Source organism: Teleopsis dalmanni, unplaced genomic scaffold (assembly GCF_002237135.1).
Source record: "Teleopsis dalmanni isolate 2A unplaced genomic scaffold, ASM223713v2 unscaffolded_contig_0790, whole genome shotgun sequence".
NCBI lineage: Eukaryota > Metazoa > Arthropoda > Insecta > Diptera > Diopsidae > Teleopsis > Teleopsis dalmanni.
Window position 1 is genome coordinate 1 of NW_024032172.1, and position 11612 is coordinate 11612.

At 30.3% G+C, this 11612-nt stretch overlaps 2 protein-coding genes and 1 long non-coding RNA gene across 4 annotated transcripts; 1 reads left to right on the plus strand and 2 right to left on the minus strand.

Moving 5' to 3' along the window:
• Positions 1–2379: 2379 nt before the first annotated feature.
• LOC119663710 lies at positions 2380–4218 on the minus strand. Its single transcript, XR_005251059.1, has 3 exons — positions 3279–4218; positions 2711–2889; positions 2380–2633 (listed from the first exon to the last, which is right to left on the minus strand). It is a non-coding gene; the product is annotated as an uncharacterized LOC119663710 (long non-coding RNA).
• Positions 4219–7298: 3080 nt separating this feature from the next.
• On the plus strand, positions 7299–8066 carry LOC119663709 (39S ribosomal protein L30, mitochondrial-like). Its single transcript, XM_038073317.1, has 2 exons — positions 7299–7503; positions 7557–8066. Exons 1-2 carry the CDS (start codon positions 7382–7384, stop codon positions 7969–7971), a joined length of 537 nt encoding a protein of 178 aa, XP_037929245.1. The 5' UTR covers positions 7299–7381; the 3' UTR covers positions 7972–8066.
• LOC119663708 (torsin-like protein) lies at positions 7988–9366 on the minus strand. 2 transcript variants are annotated; one of them, XM_038073315.1, is made up of 5 exons: positions 9282–9362; positions 9034–9153; positions 8709–8977; positions 8208–8653; positions 7988–8155 (listed from the first exon to the last, which is right to left on the minus strand). In XM_038073315.1, exons 2-5 carry the CDS (start codon positions 9146–9148, stop codon positions 8041–8043), a joined length of 945 nt encoding a protein of 314 aa, XP_037929243.1. In that variant the 5' UTR covers positions 9149–9153; positions 9282–9362; the 3' UTR covers positions 7988–8040. The 2 variants fall into 2 exon arrangements, with proteins under 2 accessions (XP_037929243.1, XP_037929242.1); XM_038073314.1 differs by having other exon boundaries at positions 9034–9366.
• Between the last annotated feature and the right edge of the window lie 2246 nt (positions 9367–11612).

Consider the following 11612-nt stretch of genomic DNA (forward strand, 5'->3'; position numbering starts at 1 on the left):
CTAGATTTCAATGGTATCTTCGTGAGAAAAAAATAGTTTGTCTTATTAGGATTTGATAATAATACACATTAGAACATAATTTTTTAGTACATATAATACAATGACAGAATACATTTAATAATCAAAAAATATAAAAACAAAATAAAATATAACCAAAAGCAATGACAAACTTGTATTTTGTCTCTTATTACATTTTTAACATATATAATCGGGTACAACGTCATCGTCCGATTTTCGTTGAGCTTTGAATGGAGAGCATTTTCTGTTGAATGTTTTCTTGAAGTAATATTTTAGATAAGGTTGATATGGCTGTAGATTACATACAATGCGAAGCTAGAATTCGTTTTGCACTTATATCCCCTATATTTTTAAATAGGCTTACACAATTACAAGTAATTTTTGAAAAATCTCTATATTTATGATAATAAACGGAAATAAACTCGGAAAAAGGTAATATTTTCTGATCGTAATAACAAAGCCTTTTTGCAATTTTATAGTGAATGTTTGAAACATGTTTGTTTTTTTAGTCATTGGATCCAATGATCTCTAAGACAACTTTGACGGTGGGTTCAGTGATGGTAAGGGGGCTCTCCATAAGTCTTGAAATAAATAGTCTAAAGCGTTTATAAATTTACTTAAATATTACCTCGAGAGTGCATATAAGTTAAAATATTATTTTGTAAAAAAACAAAAAGTTTTATTTCAAAAATATAAAAGGTAGACTAAATTAAATAATTAATACACATATTAAATATTATTTGAAAAATCTACCAATGTACAACAATCAACTTCAAGTAAACGTTCTATAGAAGTAAATACTGTAAAATAATACGCCTCCAGGGCCGGTGATTATAAAATCAGAAAAACTGTATGGGCTCTCAAACGATTAAAAAAAGTGCAGTTGGTCAAGATGTGGGTGAATATAGTTTCGACCCAAAGTATATCAAGATAAAAATTAGACGATCAAAAATCGGTTTATTCTAAATCAATAGAGAAGTTAAGATAAAATTTTCATTAAATATGGATTTTGAGATGGTCTTTCTTCAAATTTGGGCCTAAAGATAGTCAACTTTTACATATTTTTAAGTACTTCAAAAACTATGACAGATCCAAAATTGAAATTGGGTGTATTAAATAGCTGTACTATATGCACAAAGGTGCATGAAAAGTAAAAAATAAAATCAGCCTAAAAGTCGGTAATAATAAACAATAACTTTTAATCTACAAATGCAATTTTTTTTAATATATATTGTTTTAAAGAGAATAAAACAGCATTTTATGTAATATATAGCTTGTAATGCATGTAACTTGTTTGACAAACTTAATTTTGTAAAATTAAAAAATTATTAATAACTTTAAAAGCTGAGATGTTGTCTTTTTACAAAACATCTTTATTGAAAGAGAATACGTTCAAGTCAAGATAAAGAAAGATAAAGAAAAAAAACTGCGACGAAATTTTGAATAATTGTGCCTCTTTCAGTAATATAGCAAAAAATCGTTTATTTATCACCATACTAGAGTTGTCCAATATTAAAATCGGTCTAGCTTATAACCTAAATGTTTATTACATTTGTGGTTGCATATTAGCCTGTGGTCATTGAAAGAAATAGTATAAATTATTCTTATTAGAAAATCCATTGCATATATTAATTTCATTTTAATTGTTAAATATAGGCATGATTTTTTATAACAGTTGTACTTCAATTTATTCAATTTAAATTTTAAATTTGCTATATAAATCAAATATAAATAATAAATAGGTATAGTAAAAACAGCAATGCTATAATTAATACATATATATTAATAATTAATATAATTAATAAGTTAATATATATAACCAGTCATTCAAGTGTTTCGACAAAGTGAAGAAATAGTATAATATTTGTTAAAATAAAAGTTAAAATATATAAAAAAAAATCAAGGAACTATATAATTAACTACAAATTATAAAAAAATTTAATTCGTTTAATAAATGTAGCGCAGCGCATTTTTGCTTCAAGCTTTCATGTGATGTTTATGTGTCTATAACTTGATCGATTAGTACAAGAATTATCGAGTGCTAGAAATTAATTTTTTTTAAAGGGATTTTTATCTTACTAAAAACATAAACCAGTGGCTCGTTTATGTAAATCGTGAACGATTTCTTGCGAAAATGTTCTCACTTCCTTTTGTCACTTCTTTCGAGTTTGCCATGCGAGAACGTTAGGCTGTGGTGAGAGAAACTGATGAAAATGAAAAATTAATTTCATATTTTAACTCAAAAACTATATTTAAATTTGTTTTTATTGTGATTTGTATTTAATATAATTAAAATACTAAATACAGTACAATATAAGTATTGAGTATATATGTATTATAATTATTCTTTTTTGAGTTGGCAATTAACACATCCCACTTATTGTTGATGTGTTTCAATACTGTAAGCATCTCTTGAAATATCTGGTTCTGCTTTTCATTTTGCTCAGTAATGAGGCGCTTAACTCTTTCGAGCTCTGACAAATAGATCTCATTCCTTGCCTTTTTGGGTTCCGGTAGTAAAGAAGGCGTTAATTCTACTTGCTGTGTGGACGTTGGAGTAGCAAAGTGGTTATCTACAATTTCTTAACTCTCAAGAAATCCTACCTCAAAGAAATCTGCTTGCCGATATTGTAGAAGAAAACAGAAATGGTTGGTGTTAATATGTAAAACAAAAAACATGTCTTTTATTTACCGGAATGCCTGTTTCAGGGCTATTTTGATTTTGATGCTCTGAACTCAATGCTATCACCTATTTATCTATTCCGTCAAGAGTTTTCGGCCCTTCAGTACTCGGTGGATTGCCTTTTTGGTCCAAAAAGCACTTCATTTCAGCTGCTTGTTTTTCACTGACAGCTTCCAGTCAGCCCAGCACTATACGTAATTGAAATGTTATTTTACAATTTTGAATTTCACAGTGTTAATTAAGGTCAAATAAATTGCATTTAATAAAATAATGATAATAAAATAAAATAAATAAAAAAGTTACTGTAAAGTAAATAATATTATAAATAGAATATTTCCGCATATATATGTTAAGAGTCAGAACAACGGTAACGCTGAAACTTGCAAAATGTTTGTATTATGTATTGCTAATTGTATTTAATTTATTTTGTTAGTGATGTATGTAAAATTAAATGAAATTAGTACAACAAATAGAATTTGTGCTAAAAGTACAAGTTCACTAGACAAGTAAAAATTTATTTACTTTAACTTACATTTTTCCATTATTCTGGAGTTTTATTAGATTTTCCAGCACTTACCTCTTCAGCACAGTTTCGTCAAAAGTTTTCAATATTTATGTGACTATCCGGACCCGAAAATTGACCCCAAGCAATACAAATAGAGAAGGTGCATCTATACAGCTGGTTAATGTCCTCAAGAAATATAAGGCTGACATTAAAATGGGATGGACGGGACAAGGATGCTTTAAACGAGAACATTGTGACATCTACTACAGCTGCCATGAAACAAAGTACGAATTTGGAGTCGGATTTGCGGTAAGTCGAAGGTTGAAAAATTTGGTCTCAACATTTACACCAATAAACGAAAGGCTTGCCAAAATCCGTAAGATGATGACATCAAGGAAACTTTCTATGAACAGCTTGAACAAGCATATGAACGGTGTCCCCATCATCACATTAAAATCGTTGTAGGAGACTTCAACGCAAAAGTACGTAAAGAAGGAAAGTTCAGCTTTCACACCAAAACTTCTGATAATGGAAGAAGGCTGACCCGGATCATTATCTTGTTGCAGCCAAGATCTGCACACGTTTATGTGCAATGAAAAAGGTGCGTAAACAAGCACAGCTACTCGACTCTGTCAGCATCTGAAAAATTCATTCGAAGAAGCCGATATATGCGCGCAATGGAGGGATCATTTCTCGAACCTACTAAATGACGGTAATAGTAATGTGACTGAAAGCGAAGATTATCCTGAATTTACAATCGTTGAAGATGAAATAATCGTCCCGCGTCTCGATCATAATTAAGTTAAAATAGTTATAATGCGACTCAAAAAGAACAAAGCTGCACGCACCAATGGTTTACCGGCTGAGCTTTTTAAAGCGGGTGAAAAAGAGCTATTAAAATGTATGTTACAGCTAATTCGCAACATATGATCAGATGAATGCATGCCCAACGATTGGAACTTAAGTGCGCTTTGCCCAATTTACAAAATGGTGATACTGCAAACTGCGCCAACTATCGATTTTATTTATATAAATCAAATATATTCAGATATATATATTTTAATATTGTAATCATATGTCAAAAATCATATGTAAACAAAAATTCAAATAAAAGTCAAAAATTTCATAAATTTAAAAATGAAGAAATAATTTCAGTGCTTAATTTTGAAATTTCCAACATTTTTACCATTTCTTTTATTTCTGTATTCATTTTAATTTTCAATTTATATTAATTTATATTATATTTATTATTTATTTTTATACAAAATGTAATTTGCTTGCATTATATACACATATACAAAATTTGCTATTTGCCTAAACATAACATTTGACAGATTGCAACAGTGATGCCAATATGTCAGTAAGAGACTTTAGAAAGTTATTTGAAACTTTCTTATGTTGGAGATAATTATTAAAAAATTATCAATGAAATTCATTAAAATAATTTTTGTGAAAACCACTATACGATTTTTTACTGTAAAAAATTGAAAAGTTGTTATTGGTATGCTCATAGGTCAAACGCCTATAAATGCTTTGTAAAAGTATTTTACTATTTATGTTAAAATATTAGTAAGTATTAGTAAGTGTTTTATGTTCACATTGCGATTATAATAATGTCTAAAAAATTTTTTTTTTTTGTCTTTTTAATTATTTATTGGATTTTTTATGAAAAAAGTAAAGGACAATAATTTCATACACGCAAATATAATATTTCTTTATTTGATCATAATTTTTAAAATACAACACTTTATATTAATCAGCCATGCCACGATAGAAAAGGTACGCACTTTACTAATGCCAGAAAAGGAAGAAGGAAAAAAGCAAAAACGAAGCCAAAAGTTATTGTTTGCCAGATGTTAAAATGCTACTGTCAAAATCTCTAGATCAGTGATGCCATACTGTCTAGTTGTTATGCCAAATCTCAAACATTCTGCCCGGCTGGACGGGTACGTTCAGGATGCTCCACAAGTCTGCATATCTTCTGGATAGGTCGCATGTGTTCACCAGCTGTATGCTATGTTTGTGACTACTCGTACCAACTCGTCTTCGCCTGAGTGAAGTTTGATCATCCTGCCAAGCCGCCAATGTGTTGCTGGTAGATTCTCGTGCCGGATAACCACGACATCGCCTATGTTGATGTGGTCACCATTCTGATGCCATTTGGAACGTGGATGCAAAGTTGAAAGATATTCTTCGTGCCATTGTCGCCAAAAATGCTGCTGCATTTGTATTAATTGGCGCCAGTATGTCAATTTGTTGCTAAGTACTTTGCCAATAGGTTCATCTGGTACTGCTAGTAGAGATCTTCCGATCAGAAAATCTGCAGGTAATAGAGCCATTTTGTCGTCACAAGTGTCGTGCAAAGGTATGAGCGGACATGAGTTCAAGCAAGCCTCGACGTGCACAAGTAGAGTATGTAGGTGATCATAGTAAATTGAATGAGTGCCAACAATGTGTAGTAAGTGTTTCTTTGTTGATTTAACGGCAGCTTCCCAAAAACCGCCTTGATGTGGTGCGCCAGGTGGTAGAAAATACCATTTTGCGCCTCAATTTGCCAATTGCTGTTGAGAATATTTATTACGCCAAGCCTGTGAGTCAGCGGCCATTAAGCAATCTGCGCCAATGAATGTAGTGCCATTGTCACTGTATAAATGGTTACATGGACCACGCCGGTTTACGAAACGGGTGTATGCATTTATGAATGCCTCAGAAGTGAGATCTTCAGCTAATTCGATATAAACTGCTTTGGTTATCATGCACACAAAGATTGCCACGTAAGCCTTCCGTACCGTTCGTACAGCCTTGGAGCTAATTTGCGTGTTGAATAGACCGCAATAGTCTACACCAGATCTAGCAAATGGGGGAGATGGGGTGACCCGAGCCTTTGGTGATGTCGCCATACGTTGTTTTAGCATTATGTGTTTATAACGCCTGTAAATCGCGCATGATTATATGCATCGCTTGACCAAAATGCGTGCCTGCAGAATCCAATATTTGTGTCGAATAGTATGTAGCATAAGCTGTATACCACCATGAAATGTGTCTTGATGCACCTGCCATATTAAAAGCCTAGCCTTAAGAAGAATGATTGGATGATGCTTTACCTCTGTCACCCTCCCATTATGTAGGCGTCCGCCTGCTCGCGATATATTGTTCACAGCCGGTCTGATGAACGGGCTCAGTTCAATGAGTTTGCTTTATGGGGATATGGGCTGCGGCTTTTGCAGCTGCGTGAGTTCCGCTGCCAAATATTTCGCTTGCTCTGCACACCAAGTATGAAGTTCAAGTATGCGCTTTGCAATACACTTTGGAACAAGGTATGCATGCTTCATTTTGATTTATTTTTTACGCCTTCAGAACAACAGCGGTGCTCCGCTTACAGAGTGTAAAATAGTAATCGAAACTGAAGGAATTGAGATGATGATAATACGAGTAGCCACACGTTGTTTATTTCATTATTTTATTATATAAAGATTTTATATTTCTCTTAGAATTAAACACGATTTCTTATTTTAATTCTTAAAACTAAAATTATTTTTAATTTAATTCTTTAAAATGTAATATTTTAATATTTTTATTCACAATATAATTTTTAAAATAGAAAAAATTACTTAAAAAATGTTTTTAGCACAAAATAATTTTTAAAATATACAAACTTCATTAATATTTGTTTGTAGTACTTTTTTTCAAATTTTTCAATTTTTTCAATTATTTTACAATATTGTTCCACTATCTTTGCTCGACGATATACACAAGGAGACATGTGTGCAGATTTAACAAATAATTGAAAAGTTTTAATTTTACCGCATACATGTCCCACACTGAAATTTGATATACTAACTTGCATATAGACGGTGCGATTTGGTAGCACGTATCCTTGTCTGCAAACATGTAGCATCGTCTATATCCTGCATAAAACGTGTGACAAAAATGTTATAAAAATTGAATTTTCTTAAGCAATTTCTATTATTTTTGATCAAAGTGGACAGAGTGTCCATTCTTTAAAAGATATTCTCTGGTTAATGTGTATCGAAGTATACAAAAATGTTTCGTGCGAAAGAAAATATGGTAGCTCTGTTATTTCCAAGAGTGTAGGTATAAACAGCTGTTTTATTAATTTCATAACCTATTGCACCCAGATTTAACTTTCTTCAAAGTTATTGAAAGAATTAACGATGTCGAACTTTCTACAATATTTTCGTTTAACAGTTCAATCGAGCCGTGCGTACGGAAAGCATAACAAGAAATATTTGTTCAAAGATGGTAAAAAATATGAAAAGATCATATATTACCCCAGGTGAGTTTTTTTTGACAATATAAGTTATTTTAATTCATTAATTGACTTAAAAGGACTCCTGAGGATGAAGACCCGCCTGTTGAACCCTCAAAATTATTTCGAGTACAACGAATAAAACCAGTAAAAGGAAATCCTTATTGGGAAAAAAAAATACTAAGAGATCTTGGATTGGACCAAAAACAAAGTGATTTTACTGTAGTTAAAAATATACCTGATAACAACGCCAGGCTTTGGAAAATTAAGCATCTTATTAAAGTCACACCAATTACTTTTCCTTATGGCGAACCTACTGAAGATGACACTAAACACACATATTTAAAGGAAAATGGTGAATGTATAGTAACTAAAGACATTGGTCCAATACAAGAACGTTTGCAAGCGTCAAATAAGTATGATTGCGATCCAAAACGTTTAGATACAGACCTGCTAAAAAAGGATGCAAGACTTAAATGGCTTAACCCATGGTGAATAAAATAGCTCTTTATAAGAGTAAAAATATGTTTATTATAAAATCAAATATACTAACAAACTATTTAATTAATAAATGGGATGCATAACTTCAACAGCAACTTTTTTATCTAACGTCTTGCAGCCTGACGTCGCGAACAACCCATGAGTTCGATCATATGTAACAGCATCATTAATTATTGAACTGAAAGAGAATTTTTTTTATTCGACATAAAATTGATTGTAAAATAACATACTCCACTACATTTTCCTTAGGTTTAGAACCCCATTTTTTAAATTCTGTTTCTACACACTTAACAATATGTCGCTTTTCCAATGGCAGGAAAGGTAAATAATGATCGATCACATGAGCTTCTATTAAACTAGTTTTTTTCATGCCACCATCTAAATTGTAAGCAGCTTTTTCTAATATTTGTTCAAAATGTCCAATTCTAGTGTCATCTCGTAGAGTTCCGGAATTTATAACATTTCCTAAACGGTCAGATATTAAAACACCAGCCGTGTTGGATAAAAATATAAATATTGCTTTTGTACTATCTTGTTTGTCTATTAACGTATGGTAATCTACAAGAGACGTTAATGACTCAAAAACTCCTTCGGGCATTTTATCAACTTCATCAAATATAAATAATGATCTAGGGCAATCAGCAATCGCTTTCCGCACTTCTTGATTAATTCTTTCCTTTAATGGGCAAAAAAGTTCTTTTTTTATAAAAACATTACATTAAATGACTTACTTTGTAAATATGAGAATTGGCTTCTAGTGGAAAATCGGCTCTACCCAAATATTTATGAACAAATCTGCTTTTTACTCCTTTTTCGTATAATGCTTCGGCAATTTGATCAGCTACAAAGTTTTTGCCGGTGCCTGGGGTTCCATGAAAGCTTAAAACAAGAGGTTTTCGTGAGTTGTTTTCTGGGCTGAAATGCGCTTGCAAAGCAGGTATTAGATGTTGTAACACTATATGCTGTCCATACAAATTATTGCTCAATCGCGTTTTTAGCTCTAGTAATGTGAAAAAAGTTGCTATTGTAATGAATTTATTTAATAAACACATCAACCTTTTATATTAGCTGGGATTCCTCTCTGATTGCAGCATTCGGAATATCTACAATATGTATTATCTACTAACCCATTGTAAATTGATGGGAACAAGTTAATTATTCCAACTCCCATTGACACTGGATCAATGAAACAAATAACATTTTGTATAGAAATTAAAAATGTTGCTACCCGTAGTATCTTAGACGAATGTAGTTTAATTATATGCATTTTCTGAATTCACTAAAAGAATATTAACTTAAAATACCAATTTTGGTGGCGCTATTTTCTGTTTAGAAAATTGAGTTAAATCCAGATATATTACAAAAATTGTACAGTAAGGAAAAAAATATGACATTTTATTTGGTTATCTAAATTTTCGCAACGTTGCCAAGGTAGCAACCAAAGAAGATAAAGAAGAGAAATTGAGAGGAAATTTTGAATAATTTTGCCTCTTTGTATAATATCCAAAAAAAATCTCTCTTACTTATTCACCATACCAGAATTGTCAAAAATTAAAATTGGTATGACTTATAACCTTAATGTTTTCTACATTTGTGGTTGCATATTAACATGTAGTCATTAAAAGAAATAGTACAAACTTATTATTAGAAAATCTATTATAAATATCAATTTCATTTTAATGACAATTTATCCATTTCATTTCAATTTAATGATATATAGATATGATATTTTATATAAGTTTTACATCAATTTATATATAAATTCTAAATTTGCTATATTAATCAAATATTACTAAAAAATGGCTATAATTATTATTGATGAATTAAATATATACAATTAGGCATTAAAGTATTTTGACAAAGTGAAGAAATTGTATAGTATTTGTTAAAATAAAATTTCTTTTGTATCATGTTGCACATGTACGTACTATACTTATGTATATATACACTGTTAAAAAAATACATTTATAGGAAAAGTTAGCATCTAACAGAGGAGTAATAAAATGTACATATATTTCAAGTTTTAGATTACATTATTTTAATATACTATTTTAAAACAATGAATATTAATATAATGTTGTAACATTCAAAAAAATTGTGTACATAATAATACAATTTTTACATGGACAATAAATTTTTTTCGATGTAAAAAAACATAAAAATTCGTCTACTGTTACGCATTTTTTGTGGTTTTAAGTAATCCTTTCAATGACGTGAAATGCTTTTTGTATATGAAATTCAAGAAAGAATGGGGATCAATTCCATCACGTGAAGTCCGTAGTGTTAAAAGAAATATAAAATATATAAGCTTTTTTCGCACCACCTAAGAGGTATGCTTACTGACCCGTTACCGAGTTTTAGGTGTTCGATTCCCCGATAGGCCTATGCACCAAAATATTTTATTTCAGAAAAGTACAGTATGTAAATACAATTTTAAATGTATACAAAATGTATACAAAATAATATTAGGCGTTTTCTTTTGTAAGCATGTCAAAAAAGAACAACTGCTTATTTTAAAAATAACATATGAAACAACAACAATTATTTTAAGTAGTGCTTAATTTATTAGTTTTTTTGTGACATGCTTACAAAAGAAAACGCCTATTATTATTTTAAAAATGTTTAATATGATTGAAAAAATAACAAGGAACTATTTAATTAAATAAAAATTATAAATAAATTGAATCTATTAAATTAATGCAGCGCATTAATCCCATTTGAAGAGTCAGTAATGCCAAACAGGATCTTCCACTCGTTTCTATATTAATAATCATAAAACCGCCATTAGTTAAAATTCTTAAGAAAGCATGTAACACAGTTTGGAGAAGTATTAAGGAACTTTTAATACAAACATATTAGGTACGAAAAATACAGATCACATTTATTAAACTGCATGTCCAAGCCCTTTTGTCAGTATGATTTAAAGAAAAAACAAACAAAAAACAAAATCGCAAATTGTACAATATATTTTTAAAACACGTTTATAATTTTTTACAGATGTAAAATTTGTTAAAATGTGATTTACATAATTATAAATATTTATATATAATGACAAAACACAACCGAAGTACATTCAAAAATATTAATTTTGCTTCATGATTTTTCAATTTTCATAATTATTATTATATTATGAAAAAATAATATTCTATTCACTTTATTTTACTACTTCCCACGCACTAAATTATAACTAACTGCACAAATTAATTAGAAATTAATTATATATACTGCTTTGACACACATCTTAATTTCTAATATGCTAATACATTTAAGTATTTTAATTAAGTAATAATTCGTATATTTTTGTGAAAGGATTACCTTTTAATGCCCCCCTAAGCGCGAAACTAAACAAGTTATTCAGGGAGTAATTATACAAACAAATAAATTCACTAATTTATTGCCGTCTTCTTCTGCACGCAAAAGTAATCTTCTCAATGCGCATGCGCAGTTAAAAACGTCATGGACTGCCGAATGTGGATCTTCACTGCCAAATTTTCCATCAACAAATGTTGCACATCAAAACAGCATAAAAAACATGTAGCAAAGAAAATGTTGCGGAAAAATGTTTGTAATCAAAAATCGACAAGTTGCGCAACAAATAAATACGAACATGAATCTATCAACATTGAAGATAAAAA